Source organism: Erythrolamprus reginae, chromosome Z (assembly GCF_031021105.1).
Source record: "Erythrolamprus reginae isolate rEryReg1 chromosome Z, rEryReg1.hap1, whole genome shotgun sequence".
Lineage (NCBI taxonomy): Eukaryota > Metazoa > Chordata > Lepidosauria > Squamata > Dipsadidae > Erythrolamprus > Erythrolamprus reginae.
The window spans coordinates 132,928,270-132,945,501 of NC_091963.1; the positions used below are offsets into that span (position 1 = coordinate 132,928,270).

Sequence of the window (17,232 nt, forward strand, 5' to 3'; positions counted from 1 at the left end):
ATGATTACAGCATAACACAGTATCTGAATCAAATCCAGTAAGGATGGTTTAGTTATCCAAAATAAACCATGACATACACAATATAAATATAGATATTATCAACATACCACTTTTGGGCAGATTTTTCTGCTTACCTTAAAATAAAGCTCGTTTAAAAGTAATCGAGCAGCTCAAATCAGAATTCTTTTATTCTTCCATTAGTTAAAAAACATGTTTCTGTCCTGTACTTCCCCTCCTAACCATCATGACTGATGATCTATCACTGTTTCCTGGGAGGAAAGAACCACATTTTTCAGAGCCGTGAGCTCTTTTCCTCTCATTCGCAGGCTGCATCTCTCTAAAGATGCCTGTTACTCTTCCTTTCCTGCTCCTTGCAATCTGTGAGTATTGGTGGGAAGGATTCTCGAGACTTCGCCCTGGGAATTCTAGATATTTTATTTTATTTTATTTTTTATTTACTTACTTACTTACTTACTTACTTACTTACTTACTTACTTACTTACTTACTTACTTACTTACTTACTTACTTACTTACTTACTTACTTCCTTATTTATTTCCAATACACAATGAGGGTTTTAGTGGGTATGTATCTATATACACATAGTAAAATACATGATGAAGGTTATAGAGGAGATACTCATAGTAAAATATATCTAAGAAATAATAGAAAAGAAGGTATAGTAATAGAACATATCAATGAAAGAATAGAAGAAGAGATATGGGAATAGGAGAAAGGTATAGGAGATATAGGAGAGCAATAGGACGGGATGGAGCCAAACTTACCATTGAGGGACGAAGGGGCTGTTGCCCAGAGTAAGATAATTTGAGGTGTTATGAAAAGGCATTAAATGAATATGTAATTATTATTTATATTATAGCTTTTTAAACAGGTGGTAAGTGAAAGAGAGGATTTCTAGGTTTGCCTTCAAGTCATTTTTTACTCCTTTACTTACATTTTTACTCCTGGCAACTCTCTAGAAAATTGCTTGCAGTTTTTCTGGCAAGATTTTTGGAAGTGGTTTACCATTGCTTCTTTTCTAGGACTCAGAGAGAGTGGCTGGCCCAAGGTCACATTGCTGTTTTTTTGTCTTAGGTGTAACTAGAACTCACAGACTCCTGGTTTCTAGCTTGGTGCCTTCACCATTACATCAAAGCTACTCTTAGGGTTTCTACTGGGCACTTTAATTGGTTTCATCCAGTGAAGGGCTATCAAAAAATGTTACTACCACCTTGTGGGTGTGGCTTATGCAGGACGCCCTGCATTTTCTTTCAACATTTTTCAGTGAAAAATGGGTGCTCTGGGGGTGTTATTCTATCTAAAGCAGGATCAGGCCCTTGGGATTGGGGTGATGTGAATTGGGTCCTTGGGATTGGGGTGATGCATGCATCTACATCAATTTCAGCAGATTCTGAAGTTACAATAAAGCAAACAATAGAAACATAGAAGATTGACGGCAGAAAAAGACCTCATGGTCCATCTAGTTTGCCCTTATACTATTTCCTGTATTTTATTTTAGGATAGATATATGTTTATCCTAGACATGTTTAAATTTAGTTACTGTGGATTTACCAACCACATCTGCTGGAAGTTTGTTCCAAGCATCTACTACTCTTACTCAATGTTCCAGCACTGTGATGGTGAACCTATGGTATGCGTGCCACACGTTTGTACACAGAGCCATATTGGAGAACACGTGAGGTATACCCCTGTGTCAGCTGCAGCGCGCATGCGTACGCTAGCCAGCTGATTTTCGGCTTTGGGGAGTTTCTTTACTGAAGTGGCAGGAGACGGTTTGGTGACTTCAGCTCTTTATTGTTCACAGCTAGCAAATATTAGCCAGGCCCTGCTATAGGCAGGGGTTTAGATAGGTAGCCCTTTAAATCAGAAGCTAATCAGATTTTACCTGCTTGAGTTCCTGGTCGGTCTGGAGCAGAGGTCTTCAAACTTGGCAACTTTAAGACTTGTGGACATCAACTCCCAGAATTCTACAGGCAGCACAGCTGACTGTAGAATTCTGGGAGTTGAAGTCCACAAGTCTTAAAGTTGCCAAGTTTGATGATCTCTGGTCTGGAATGAAAACTTCCCAGCTTCTCAGAATATAACAGTTTCGCCCTCTGGAGGCTTCAGGGAAGCTTCTTTGAAGCCCTAGAGCACAAAAAACAGCCCAACAGGCAAACCGGAAGTTCAGAAAAAGGACTTCCGGTTTGCCCATTGTGCTGTTTTTCACACTCTGGGGCTTCAGGAAGCTTTCCTGAAGCCTCCAGAGTGCGAAAAACAGAACAATGGGGAAACCAGAAGTCTGTTTTTACGAACTTCCGGTTTGGCTGTTTTTTCACCATCCCAGGCTTTAGTGAGGCCTGTGCGCAGGGATGGGGGAGATTGCATACATGCATAAGGGCAGTGGGGGGTGGGGGTGTGCATGTGTGTGGGAAAGGAATGAGTGTGGGCACATGCATGTATCCTAGCACAGGCACACACACCCTTTTAGCATGCAAACCAAAAAAGGATCACCATAAATATTTCAGTATGACACAACCAGGGTTTTATATGCCTATCAACCACCCCCTATTTAACCTCTGGTTGTGCTGGAACTTAAATGATCCAGAATACAACATATCTGAGTTAATCAGGCTAGCCAACTCAGTTATAATAATAATAATAATAATAATAATAATAATAATAATAATAATAATAATAATTAATAATATTAGATTTGTATGCCGCCCCTCTCTGAGAACTCGGGGCAGCTCACAACAATAATAACAATGTACAAATCCAATATTTAAAAACACAATTTAAAAACCCTTATTAATAAAATAATCACACAACCCAATCATACATAAAGCAGTAGTTAGGAGAGGTGTTAATTTCCCCATGCCTGACGGCAAAGGTGAGTTTTCAACAACTTAGGAAAGGCAAGGAGGGTGGGGGTGGTTCTGATGTCTGGGGGGAGTTGATTCCAGAGGGCCGGGGCCACCACAGAGAAGGATCTTCCCCTGGGCCCCGCCAGACAACATTGCTTAGTCGACGGGACCCTGAGAAGGCCCACTCTGTGGGACCTAATCGGCCACTGGGATTCGTGCGGCAGAAAACTGTATTTCCGGAGGTATTCCAGAGATAAAAAGTTGAGCTTCTCAAAAAGAAGATTTCTGAGCTTCTTAGATGACTCTTCTGTCCCTAGTATTGCATAGAGCAGGGGTAGGCAAAGTTGGCTCTTCTATGACATGTGGATCTTCAACTCCCAGAATTCCTGAGCTAGCATGATTGGCTCAGGAATTCTGGGAGTTGAAGTCCACAAGCCATAGAAGAGCCAACTTTGCCGCCCCCCCCCCCCCCCGGGCATAGAGAATATTTGATCATGTTCTCCCTATCTGTATAGACACAACTTTTTATTTATTTATTTATTAGATTTGTATGCCGCCCCTCTCCGGAGACTCGGAGAAGAACTTGCTGACTCATCTTAAAGAGGCAATGAGGATATGCCCAGAGCCATTTTAATCTCTCTTCCTCCTTCAAGATTCATTAACTAGAGGCAGGCATTTAACCCAGGGGAAAGATGTAATCTGAATCCAGAGTGGCTATTATTGTTAGAGCTGGCAGTTCAGGTATGCAAAAATCTAAATGACCACTAGAAAGCAATGAAAAGATGTTCAATTAATCTTCTACTGCCATCTGTGGTTGTGAGTTTTTTGCAGCCCAGACTGATCGCTGCAACGATTGGTTTTTGAAGAAACTATGGAATCTTGTGTTCAAATTCTGGTTTCAATGAAGCTTAACAATCCACTTTTGGAGAGGACAGGACACCAAATAAAACGGTGGCACATTCATCTTTATTCCCTCTTTGTTTTCTTGTTCAAATGTAGACTCTCTTTCATCATCTTACAGCTTGGTTTATCTAATAGTGGTCGACTGAGTAACCTTCAGTTGGAATGCATTATATTGCATGCATTAAACCAAAACCAAACAAGTCACACTAGGCTTGTGCCATTTGGTGATCCAAGCATCCCCATTCTGTCTCTTCTCTAGCTCTTCCAAAGCCATCCATTGTATGGCTCCAAGCTCAGGATGCGATGGGAAAGCACCAGCTTCAGTGCTCCACCCAGGAGGAATATGCAGGCAGCTGTTTCTCTTTATACGTGGGAGGCAGTCAGAAGCCGGTAGCTCAAAAGAAAGCTTTGCCAGCAGAATCTAGTGTCACCTTTGAGGTCCAGGAGGTTCACCCAGATGAGCAATTCCATTGTACCTATGAAATCTGGGAGGCAGGGAAGGCAACCCGCTCTCCGCTCAGTCAACCTACAAGCATTGCAGAAGGTGAGTGTTAAGCTGGATCTATCTTTTTATTTATTTATTTATTTATTTATTTATTTATTTATTATTTATTTATGTTATTATTTATTTATGTTATTATTTATTTATGTTATTATTTATTTATGTTATTATTTATTTATGTTATTATTTATGTTATTTATTTATTTATTTATTTATGTTATTTATGTTATTTATGTTATTTATTTATTTATTGATTGATTGATTTGATTTGATTTGATTTGATTTGTATGCCGCCCCTCTCCGAAGATTTGGAGAGGCTCACAACAATAAAAAATCCAATTGGTTAAAACAATTAAAAAACCCTTAATATAAAAAGCAATCATACATCTCATATAAACCATACATAAAACAGAAACAGCCCAGGGGTATCAATTTCCCCACGCCTGACAGAGGTGGGTTTTAAGGAGTTTACGAAAGGCAAGGAGGGTGCGGGCAATCCCTATCTCCGGGGGGGAGTTGATTCCATAGGGTTGGGGTTGCCACAGAGAAGGCTCTTCCCCTGGGTCCTGCCAGATGACATTGTTTTGTCGACAGGACCCGGAGAAGGCCGACTCTGTGGGACCTAACCGGTCGCTGGGATTCGTGCGGCAGAAAGCGGTCCCAGAGATATTCTGGTCCGATGTCATGAAGGGCTTTATAGGTCATAACCAACACTTTGAATTGTGACCGGAAACTGATCATCAACCAATGCAGACTGCGGAGTGTTGGTGTAACATGGGGATACCTGGGGAAGCCCATGATTGCTCTCGCTGCATTCTATGTTGTTGTTGTTATATATTGTGTTATTATTGTTGTGAGCCACCCCGAGTTTACGGAGAGGGGCGGCATACAAATCTAATAAATTAATAATAATAATAATAATAATAATAATAATAATAATAAGTTTCCGAACACTCTTCAAAGGTAGAGAGCATTACAGTAGTTGAACCTTGAGGTCGAACCTCCTTCCCTCCTTGCCTCCCACTCTCCACTGAAAACCCATCTTAGAACAAATTGTAAATCAAGAACTACGTGTACATCCTATGGATCTCCGGTGCAAAAAATTGAAAATTGGTTTAATTCAATTTTGGTCGCCCCACTACAAAAGGGACATAGAAACTCTGTAAAAGGCACAGAAGAGAGCAACCAGAATGATAAAAGGACTGGAAAACAAGACATATGAAGAGAGATTGCTGAAAGTGGGTATGGATAATCTAGTGCAGTGTTTCCCATCCTTGGCAACTTGAAGATATTTGGACTTCAACTCCCAGAATTCCCGAGCCAGCGAATGCTGGCTGGGGAATTCTGGGAGTTGAAGTCCAGATATCTTCAAATTGCCAAGGTTGGGAAACACTGGTCTAGCACAGTGTTTCCCAACCTTTTTTGGCCATGCCCCACCCAAGCATCTTAAAATCCTGATACCTCTCCCCCCCGACATAATTCTTACTATTCAAAAAGTGAACTGTACACATGCAGAGGAAGCCTAAAAGGCCATTAACGTGGTTTAAAACAAGGTTGCAATTTTCCCCATTGAAAATCAAATTGCCCCCCATGGGGTGTGGGCCCCACATTGGGAACCAGCGGTCTAGCAAAAAGGAGGGTCAGGGGGGACATGATAGCAGTACACAGGTACTTACGGGGATGCCACAGAGAGGAGGGATTCACATAGTGAAGGGCTGCAATTTTTTTTACCAAAACCCAGTGGGTGTGGCTTATTTATGGGTGTGGCTCGCTGGCCATGTGACCAGGTGGGAGTGGCTTGATGATCATGCGACTGGGGGGGTGGCTTAAAGGTCATGTGACTGGGTTAAAGGTGGCCAACTTGACGTCACTTATGTCAAGGGTTTGGATTTGGGTTAGGGTGCCTGGCCTCTCCTCGCCTCAAAGAGATATAATTTCCCTATCTATTTACTGTTACTGAACATCCAAAATATATTATTTAATTCTACGTATATATGTCATATGTGTTCATACATATTACACACAGGCACACAAAAATATACATTAATTACTATATAAAGCGTATGTACACACACGCATGCGTAGCTCTTCTAAAATTATACATATTCAACCTCATTTACTGCGATAGGAAAAACATACCCAGAGCCCAGAAGGGATCTGCCTACCTGACCAAAATTTTTCTACCAGTTCTGCATACCTGACTGCACCCATAGGAGCCCATCACTGGATTCACACTATTCTCCAGGGCAACAATGGGCCAGATGAGGAACAATGGATGGAAGCTGACCAAGGAGAGATTCAACCTGGAAATAAGGAAGAACTTTCTGACGGAGAGGGCGACCAACCAGTGGAACAGCCTGCCAGTGGAGGTTGTGAACGCCCCATCACTTGACACTTTCAAGAGGAGATTGGACTGCCATCTGCCTCTAGTGGTGTAGAGTCTCCTGCTTGAGCAAGGGGTTGGACTAGATGACCTGCATGGTCCCTTTCAACTCAACTTAAACAAACAAACAAACAAACACACTTCATTTTATTTGCTATTCTCTGCCATCAAAGGAAATTTAGCTCCAAACCTAAAAAAATAAAAGAAAGAAAGAAAGAATTATATTCCCTCTTTTACTTTGAAAAGCAACATTACATTTCAATTCAATTCAATTCAATTTATTAGATTTGTATGCCGCCCCTCCCCGAAGACTCGGGGCGGCTCACAACAATAATAAAAACAATATTCCATCGAAAACAAATCTAATATTAAAAAGCACATAAAACCTTATCATATTTAAAAAAGCAAACAACATATACATACCCAAACATAAATATAAAAAAGCCTGGGGAAAAGGTGTCTCAACTCCCCCATGCCTGGCGGTATAGATGGGTCTTGAGTAATTTACGAAAGACAAGGAGTATGGGGGCAGTTCTAATCTCTGGGGGGGAGTCGATTCGAGAGGACCGGGGCTGCCACAGAGAAGGCTCTTCCCCTGGGGCCGGCCAAACGACATCCTAACTAAGGATCTGTTGTTTGAAATATGTACAGATCAAATGTCAACCATGTTCCAAACTCGGACATGTTAGAGGAGCACCCAGAGCTTTGGAATGGCAATTACTTTCAATTGTAAAATTACTTTCAGATTGTAAAATTATTTTCAGATTATAAAATTACTTTCAGTTTGTAAAAATTCTTTAATTTACGTTGTCCTCAGCCAGTCCAGCTAACAGATGGTTTGCGTAGGAATGCAGACTTCTAACTGCAGATATAAAACTTTATTTATGTTTAAAAAATATATAGAAAAGGCCACCTTTTATTTAAATTAGAAAAGCTTGCTTCCAAGGAAATAGATTTAGCTGCTATTCTGAAAGGAAATATATTGTTTTTCATTCCTCCCAGCCTGGGGTGCTGGCATATTCCAGGCATAGAATAATTTTTATTATGTTTTGCTTCTTTGATGCTCTGTAGCAGTGTTTCCCCAACCTCAGCAGTTTTAAGTTGTGTAGGTTTCAACTCTCAGAAGTTGAAATCTACAGATCTTTAAATTGCTGAGTTTGAGAAACTTTCCTTTAGAGCAGGAGTGTCCAGCTTGACAATTTTAAGGCTTGTAGACTTCAACTTTGCCCAAGTTTGCCTGGTGCATCAGTTGCAGTCCTATTTGGACAGGGAGTCTCTACTCACAGTCACTAAAGCCCTTATCACCTCGAGGTTTGACTACTGCAATGCTCTCTACATGGGGCTACCTTTGAAGAGTACAGTATTTGGAAACTACAAATCGTGCAGAATGTGGCCGTGGAAGCAGTCATGGGCCTCCCAAGGCATATCCATGTTTCCCCAGCACATTGGCTGCTGATTGTTTCTGGACACAATTCAAAGTGTTGGTTATGACCTATAAAGCCCTACATGACATTGGCTCAGAATACTTGCAGAACTGCCCCTTGTCGCATGAGTCCCAGTGACTGGTTATGTCCCACAGAGTCGGCCTTCTTCAGTTTCCGTCAACTAGACAATGTCACTTGGTGGGGCCTAGGGGAAGAGCCTTCTCTGTGGGGGGCCCAGCCCTCTGGAATCAGCTCCGCCCAGAGATTCGTACTGCTCCCCCCCCCTCGCCTTCCATAAGAGTCTTAAGACTCATCTATGCCGCCAGGCCTGGGGTCACTAGACCCTAGCTTCTGGCTGACGAGTGCAAAGCATGCTTGTTGAAAATGAATGAATGATTTTTAATGTTCAGGGTTTTTAGAGTAGTTAATTATATTAATTGGATTTCAGACGTGATATTGTATGCTGTTTTTATTGTGTTGTGAGCCGCCCCGAGTCTTCAAAGAGGGGCAACAGAGCCGGGGTGGCGCAGCAGGTAGAGTGCTGTACTGCAGGCCACTGAAGCTGACTGTAGATCTGAAGGTCAGCAGTTCAAATCTCATCACCGGCTCAAGGTTGACTCAGCCTTCCATCCTTCCGAGGTGGGTAAAATGAGGACCCGGATTGTGAGGACAATATGCTGGCTCTGTTAAAAAGTGTTATTGCTAACACGTTGTAAGCTGACCTGAGTCTAAGGAAAAGGGCGGCATGAACAAAGAAAACAAAGAAAACAAAGAAAACAAAGAAAACAAAGAAAACAAAGAAAACAAAGAAAACAAAGAAAACAAAGAAAACAAAGAAAACAAAGAAAACAAAGAAAACAAAGAAAACAAAGAAAACAAAGAAAACAAAGAAAACAAAGAAAACAAACAAAACAAACAAAACAAACAAAACAAACAAAACAAACAAAACAAACAAAACAAACAAAACAAACAAAACAAACAAAACAAACAAAACAAACAAAACAAACAAAACAAACAAAACAAACAAAACAAACAAAACAAACAAAACAAACAAAACAAACAAAACAAACAAAACAAACAAAACAAACAAAACAAACAAAACAAACAAAACAAACAAAACAAACAAAACAAACAAAACAAACAAAACAAACAAAACAAACAAAACAAACAAAACAAACAAAACAAACAAAACAAACAAAACAAACAAAACAAACAAAACAAACAAAACAAACAAAACAAACAAAACAAACAAAACAAACAAAACAAACAAAACAAACAAAACAAACAAAACAAACAAAACAAACAAAACAAACAAAACAAACAAAACAAACAAAACAAACAAACAAAACAAACAAAACAAACAAAACAAACAAAACAAACAAAACAAACAAAACAAACAAAACAAACAAAACAAACAAAACAAACAAAACAAACAAAACAAACAAAACAAACAAAACAAACAAAACAAACAAAACAAACAAAACAAACAAAACAAACAAAACAAACAAAACAAACAAAACAAACAAAACAAACAAAACAAACAAAACAAAACAAACAAAACAAACAAAACAAACAAAACAAACAAAACAAACAAAACAAACAAAACAAACAAAACAAACAAAACAAACAAAACAAACAAAACAAACAAAACAAACAAAACAAACAAAACAAACAAAACAAACAAAACAAACAAAACAAACAAAACAAACAATAAACAAACAAACAAGTAAACCTCCAGTATTCTGGGCATTGAAGACCAAAAAGTATTAAAAGTTTCTGGAGTTGGGAAACCCAACAATAAATAGAAGGGGAGGGGCACATTGTAATAACCATAATCTAGTCTGCGTAGAGGGGCGGCATACAAAGCTAATTAATAATAATAATAATAATAATAATAATAATAATAATAATAATAATCAATTGGACCTGGATTTAAACGTAAGGCTTTTGTCTCTTCCAGTGCATTACCTGAAACCTACAATTGTTGCAAGTCCAAGCACGGAAATCTTGGTGGGACAGAACTGGACGCTGCATTGTTTGGCTCCCTTTTCAGGTGTCAGCTTCGTCTTCTACCAGGCCAGAGACTTCCGGTATGAGGTCACTCCTCAAGTGGATGCCAACGTGGCTGAATTCTCCTTGAATAATGTCTCACAGGCCGATGAAGGACGGTACACCTGCTACTATCACAGCCTCACCGACCCCGTCATCTGGTCCAATGCCAGTAACCCCGTGGTGCTGAAAGTTCTGGGTGAGGAAAGGCAGGTTGATTCGGGCCAAATTAAAGCAGATGGACCTTTTCCTGTGTTGTACAATGAGTGGGGAATGGTGGCTCCATGTTGGGACTGACTGAGACGGAGTTTGGCGTAGTGGTTAAAGGCACCAGGCTAGAAACTAGGAGACCGTGAATTCTAATCCTGGCCTTGCTGTCCAACCTGCCTGGGTGGCTTTGGGCCAGTAACAGTGGTGGGTTCCTACTAGACGACTCTGCGCCAGAAGCGGACACCAGATTGCAAAATTTGTACGCAACCGCTCCAGTGCTGGTCCATCGTGTGGTGCCATATTTTTCCATGGCTTTTTTGCTTTCTGTGCATGTGCAGAAGCCAAACCTAACGGGGGGATGCTCGCATGTGTGAGATTTCGGTAATTTTTTGCTTCCGCGCATGCTTGGAAGCAAAAATTCACCAAAATTGCACAGGCGTGAGCATTCCCTCCCAAGATTTCAGCACACGCGCAGAAGCAAAATTGTGCAAGGGATTTGTGCATGTGCACAGTGCATTGATTTTCAGGTAAGTGTAACCCGTCGTTAGCCAGTAACCAGAAGACTGCGAGTTCTAGTCCCACCTTACACATGAAAGCCATCTGGGTGACTTTGGACCAATCAGCAAGAATTGAATTGTAGATCAGCCTTAAACATGAAAGGCAGTTGTGTTACACTTTATTTAAGTCGCAGTCTTCTGGTTACTGGCTAGCGACGGGTTACACTTACCTATACCTTTCTTCTATTCCTATATCTCTTCTTCTATTCTTTCATTGATATGTTCTATTCCTATAACTTCTCTTCTATTCTTTCTTAGATATATTTTACTATGAGTATATCCTCCATAACCTTCATCATGTATTTTACTATGTGTATACCCACTAAATCCCTCATTGTGTATTGGACAAAATAAACAAACAAACAAGCAAACAAGCAAACAAACAAACAAATAAGCAAGCAAGCAAACAAGCAAACAAACAAACAAACAAACAAACAAACAAACAAACAAATATCCCTGAGTTCTTCTTTACCAGCTGATGGGGACAAAATGACCACCACAACTTTGCAATCCAAACCCCATCATCATGTTGACCTTTTTTGACCTCTTCCCTGCAGACTCCCATTGCTTACTAGTTTTATTGCCTTTTACAAAATTGTTGATCCCCCCCCCCCCCAGGTGGATCTGATGTTAGCAGATATCAAGAGGTGTTGGTTGACTCTGCGGGGAAGCACCGAGTGAATTGTTCCATGCCCACCGTAGCTGAGGGATGGTTCCATCTTTATGTCGATGGGGAGTTCTTTGCTGAAACCAGATTGTGGCAAAATGGGACCAGCACCGGCTTCGGCCTCACAGAAGACGCCCTCAGTAACCTCGAGGGCAAGCTGAGCTGCCAGTTTGGGGAAAACCAGCTCAACGACACCACAAGGCAGACACAAGGTGAGCCCAGAGAGAATGAGGGCAAGGAGGGACTGAGAGGGTGGTGAAGGTGATGTACCATCCAGGTGAGTGAGGGTTTGCAAAACTTACAGTCTAACCTTTGAAGAAAGCATCACTAGTTAAACAGGAATTGTAGGGTCCTTGGTGCCTCTCTGAGCTTGGTTGTTTTCTAGCAGACCCTCCATTACCCAATTAGGTAATATCACCACTGCAGATAGTCCTCAACTTACGGCCACAATTGAGCCCAACATATATAAGGGAAGAGGGAGATTGTGATCCCACTGAATGGAGTGCTGGTGAGACCACATTTGGAATCCTGTGTTCAGTTCTGGAGACCTCACCTACAAAAAGATATTGACAAAATTGAACGGGTCCAAAGATGGGCTACAAGAATGGTGGAAGGTCTTAAGCATAAAACTTATCAGGAAAGACTTCATGAACTCAATCTGTATAGTCTGAAGGACAGAAGGGAAAGTGGGGACATGATTGAAACATTTAAATAAAAGGGATAAATAAGGTTCAGGAGGGAAGTGCTTTTAATAGGAAAGTGAACACAAGAACAAGGGGGCACAATCTGAGGTTAGCTGGGGGAAAGATTAGAAGTAACCTGAGAAAATATTATTTTACTGAAAGAGTAGTAGATGCTTGGAACAAACCTGCAGCAGAAGTGGTTGGTAAATCCACAGTAACTGAATTTAAATATTCCTGGGATAAACATACAGTACTGTATATCCATCCTAAGATAAAATACAAGAAATAGTATAAGGGCAGATTATATGGACCATGAGGTCTTTTTCTGCTGTCAATCTTCTATGTTTCTATCCATCCTAAGATAAAATACAGGAAGTAGTATAAGGGCAGACTTTATGGACCATGAGGTCTTTTTCTGCTGTCAATCTTCTATGTTTCTATCCATCCTAAGATAAAATACAGGAAGTAGTATAAGGGCAGACTAGATGGACCATGAGGTCTTTTTCTGCTGTCAATCTTCTATGTTTCTATGTTGGTAAATGAGAAATTTGTTAGGTGAGTTTTGCTCCGTTTTTACATAATTTTCTTGGCACATTTGTTCAAGTGAATCACTGCAGTTGTTAAATTGCTAACAAGGTTGTTAAGTGAATCTGGTTTTCTCTTTAACTTTGCTTGTCAGAAAATTGGAAAACATGACCCCCAGACTGTGCAACGGTAATAAATGTAAGTCAGCTGTCATGGGGAAGCTCTAATGGTCATAACTGTGAAAAATGTCACTTTTTTCAGTACTGTTGTAACTTCGAATGGTGACTGAATGAACTGTTGTAAGTTGAGGACTACCCGTAGTGGTAATTTGACATTACAAATGGGAGCCCCCAAAAGTTACTTACAACCTGGATTCAGAGTTCCAATGTTTGGGTCCCCACTGCAGTTACATGCCTGCATTTTGGATGCTTGGTAATTGATCCACATTTACAGCTGTTTGCAGCATTCTTTGATCATATGAATTATGATACTTTTGCTGAAACTGGCCTTTATTTCCAGTTTCTGTTTCCCCCAGCCCCCAAAATCCCTAGTGAACACTGTGTTTGCTTAACAACTGCAGCATTCACTTATTCAATTTATAAGTGCCATGATCCCCCCAAAATTGTGGGGATCAAGTTGGGCCACGTTCACTCACTTTCGTGACCCGCTTTAGAATCCTCACAACTTAGGAACAAAATTGTGGGCTCAATTACAGTTGCAACTTGAGAATTATGGTATCTCTATTTCATAGAAACATAGAAGACTGACGGCAGAAAAAGACCTCATGGTCCATCTAGTCTGCCCTTATACTATTTCCTGTATTTTATCTTATAATGGATATATGTTTATCCCAGGCATGTTTAAATTCAGTTACTGTGGATTTACCAACCACGTCTGCTGGAAGTTTGTTCCAAGGATCTACTACTCTTTTAGTAAAATAATATTTTCTCATGTTGCCTTTGATCTTTCCCCCAACTAACTTCAGATTGTGTCCCCTTGTTCTTGTGTTCACTTTCCTATTAAAAACACTTCCCTCCTGAACCGTATTTAACCCTTTAACATATTTAAATGTTTCGATCATGTCCCCCCTTTTCCTTCTGTCCTCCAGACTATACAGATTGAGTTCATTAAGTCTTTCCTGATACGTTTTATGCTTAAGACCTTCCACCATTTTTGTAGCCCGTCTTTGGACCCGTTCAATTTTGTCAATATCTTTTTGTAGGTGAGGTCTCCAGAACTGAACACAGTATTCCAAATGTGGTCTCACCAGCGCTCTATATAAGGGGATCAAAATCTCCCTCTTCCTGCTTGTTATACCTCTAGCTATGCAGCCAAGCATCCTACTTGCTTTTCCTGCCGCCCGACCACCCTGCTTACCCATTTTGAGACTGTCAGAAATCACTACCCCTAAATCCTTCTCTTCTGAATCTTTCTTGATCTGTTTTGTTCACATAGAAATTCACCTTGGCCAAGACATTCTCCTCTCTAGGTATCTCACTGGGTGGTGTTGTGAGTATTCCCTGTCAGCCTCAGGAAGTGTCAGATTTGGAGGAGGACAAAGAGACAGAAGCTTTAATGTACCCTGATTTAAGAGAGTTGTCGGAGAGCAGTGGAGGTGAGGACGTAAGTGAAAATGAGTTAGATATTAGCATGGAAAGCAGTTCATCTTCAGAGAGTGGGAAGGTAGCTGACAGCCCTTGGTTGAACTTGAGGTTTAGGAGATTTGCAAAAAATAAGGGAGGAGATGTTTGGGAAAAAGTTTTGAATCAACCAATACGTCATATCCAGAACTGGAAACGAAGCCGCTTTCGGTCAAACTGCGTGTTGGAATATGGCCGCATTCCTTGCCTCTGAGAAGTAAGCTTTTGATATACACTTATTATGATAAACTGCACAAATTTAGATTTAATATGACTCAGAGATAAGACGCTTGCAAGGAAGCTATCCTCTGTTTCTTAGAAAAGATTTATAGCTTTACAAACTCAGCTCGTTCAATTTGGAAAAGCGCCTTCGCATAGCAGCCTTGTAACCGTGATGATTTTTCCCAGTGTAAGAAGAGAAATATAGATTTACTAGTTTTGAAAAATCAAATCCTTGAAAAGAAAGTTTTTGGAGTCGCTTCAGCTTGACCGGAACAGATGGTAGGGGAGACAATGGGAAATAGGTGGAGCTTGTGGGACAACCAGGGGCCCACTTATATTAAATTTCACAATAGTACAGTTTCAGCTTTGGACAAAGCACTCTGACCAATACTGACAAGGCAAGCCCACTAGCAATATAGCAAGAGCACTTAGACCTATATCCTGCTTCATAGTGCTTTACAGCCCTCTCTAGGCAGTTTTACAAAGTCAGCATATTGTGTCCAACAATCTGCTTCCTCATTTTATCCACCTTGGATTAGATTAGATTAGATTAGATTTATTGGATTTATATGCCGCCCCTCTCCGCAGACTCGGGGCGGCTCACAACAATGGCAAAAACAGTACATAGTGCCAAATCTAATACAGTATTTACCAATCTAATTACAGTTTTAGGTTAAAAAATTCATAAAAGCAACCCCAATATATATAAAAAACAAGCACACAATGCATCAAACACCAAAACAACATGGGCAGGGGAAGATGTTTCAATTCCCCCATGTCTGACAGCAGAGGTGGGTTTTAAGGAGTTTACGAAAGGCAAGGAGGGTGGGGGCAATCCTAATCTCAGGGGGGAGCTGGTTCCAGAGGGTCGGAGCCACCACAGAGAAGGCTCTTCCCCTGGGTCCTGCCAGATGACATTGGACCTAACCGGTCTCTGGGATTCATGCGGCAGAAGGCGGTCCCGGAGATATTCTGGTCCGGTGCCATGAAGGGCTTTATAGGTCATAACCAACACTTTGAATTGTGACCGGAAACTGATCAGCAACCAATGCAGACTGCGGAGTGTTGGAGTAACATGGGCATACTTAGAGAAGCCCATAATTGCTCTTGCAGCTGCATTCTGCACGATCTGAAGTTTCCGAACACTTTTCAAAGGTAGCCCCATGTAGAGACAGAAGGCTGAGTTAACCTTGAACCTAGCTAAACTGCAATAAACCAGCAACCAGCAGAAGTAGCCTGCAGCTTTAGAATATAAACTGAGAACAAACCCATTCCTTACTAGCACTGATGATGTTACCTAGTTTGGGTAATGAAATGTCTACAAGGAAACAACCAAGCTCAGGGTGCCCCCAAGGACCCTTCATAAGCATGCCAACTCAGCCAGCTGTTTGTTCAACGGTTATGGCTAAGCACATCGTGGTAACGATTTAATTCTGGTTTTGACTAGATTACAAAAGTTTGAAGGATCAGTTGTGATTCTTCTGTTCCTTCCAGGGAAGATTTAATCGGTTGTGCTCAAGCCAGCCAGAACTAAATTTAAATAACAGTCTTATAATTAAACTATCAAAGCTCAACCATTAAAAACTCATCAAATGCAAACAAGTCATTAAGAAAGTCAGAGTGTGTAATAAAGATTTATTGTGGAAATGCTTTCCTTTTTTACAGTGTATAATATATATATATATATATTTTCCTTTAAAGAGTCAATTCTGATGTGCACTGATTTCACTGCAGCCAATTCCATACGGCTTGGCCTCGGGTTCACTCTCCTTCTTGCGGCTCTGATTTTTGTGGCCGATGCATTTTGGACTGAGAGGCAACAGAAGAACTGAGCCAGGCAATAGCTTCTGAATCAATGAGATATGTGGAGTCACCCAAAAATATGGCTTGAAATGGTCTTTTCTGGTGGCTGAGTCCAATGAGGAGTAACAATAGAGTCAACTGAAAGCAGATTGAAGCTTTCATTACCCCAAACTATTTATCAAAAAGTGTTATTGAACTTTGAGAAGTGGATGCAAGTCTTTCCTTTGGCACCATCGTAACTTGGAACAGCCCCTGAATGAATGGTCTTAACTCGAGGACTATCTGTATCATAAAAACAATCTTTATATCAGTTCAGCAAATTACCCTTAGTAATTTCATCCATTTTCATCTTAAAAGGAATACTTTTTGAGATTTTCAATTGCATTTTAGCACACATAGCAACCTTTAAGTCAATTTAAATTTAACTTGTCCTGCTGTGATGGGTAATGGATTCATGCGTCATTACCCAGAGAAAAACTGCTTTTATCCAATTAGAGATAATTTGCCCAGATTTAGGAAGCACTACTGTAGAAGCTGGTCTTCATATCTCCAATAAAATATGCTTTTATTTTATCTCTGTATTTGTCTCATCTATGGAAGATTGGAGGTAGATTGGAGCTTTATAGAAAATTATTGCAGTAACCAGAATATTGTCAGCAGTCCCCAATTTACTGTCTTACTTTTGGAAAGTTGAATTGAGGTGAACAAAATTCCCTAAAACAGGAATTTTGTTCAACTTTGTGTTGCGGACGTTAAAAAAATATGGAAGGTAGACTCATAACGTACTGTAGTAATGAG

General features: G+C 40.5%; 1 protein-coding gene across 1 annotated transcript; it reads left to right on the top strand.

The window, feature by feature from the left end:
- Nucleotides 1–311: 311 nt before the first annotated feature.
- Nucleotides 312–17,005, top strand: LOC139153279 (T-cell-interacting, activating receptor on myeloid cells protein 1-like). The gene is made up of 5 exons (XM_070727020.1): nucleotides 312–380; nucleotides 4,029–4,313; nucleotides 10,039–10,326; nucleotides 11,513–11,773; nucleotides 16,333–17,005. The coding sequence occupies exons 1-5, from the start codon at nucleotides 344–346 to the stop codon at nucleotides 16,461–16,463; spliced, it is 1,002 nt and encodes a 333-aa protein (XP_070583121.1). The 5' UTR covers nucleotides 312–343; the 3' UTR covers nucleotides 16,464–17,005.
- Nucleotides 17,006–17,232: the final 227 nt, after the last annotated feature.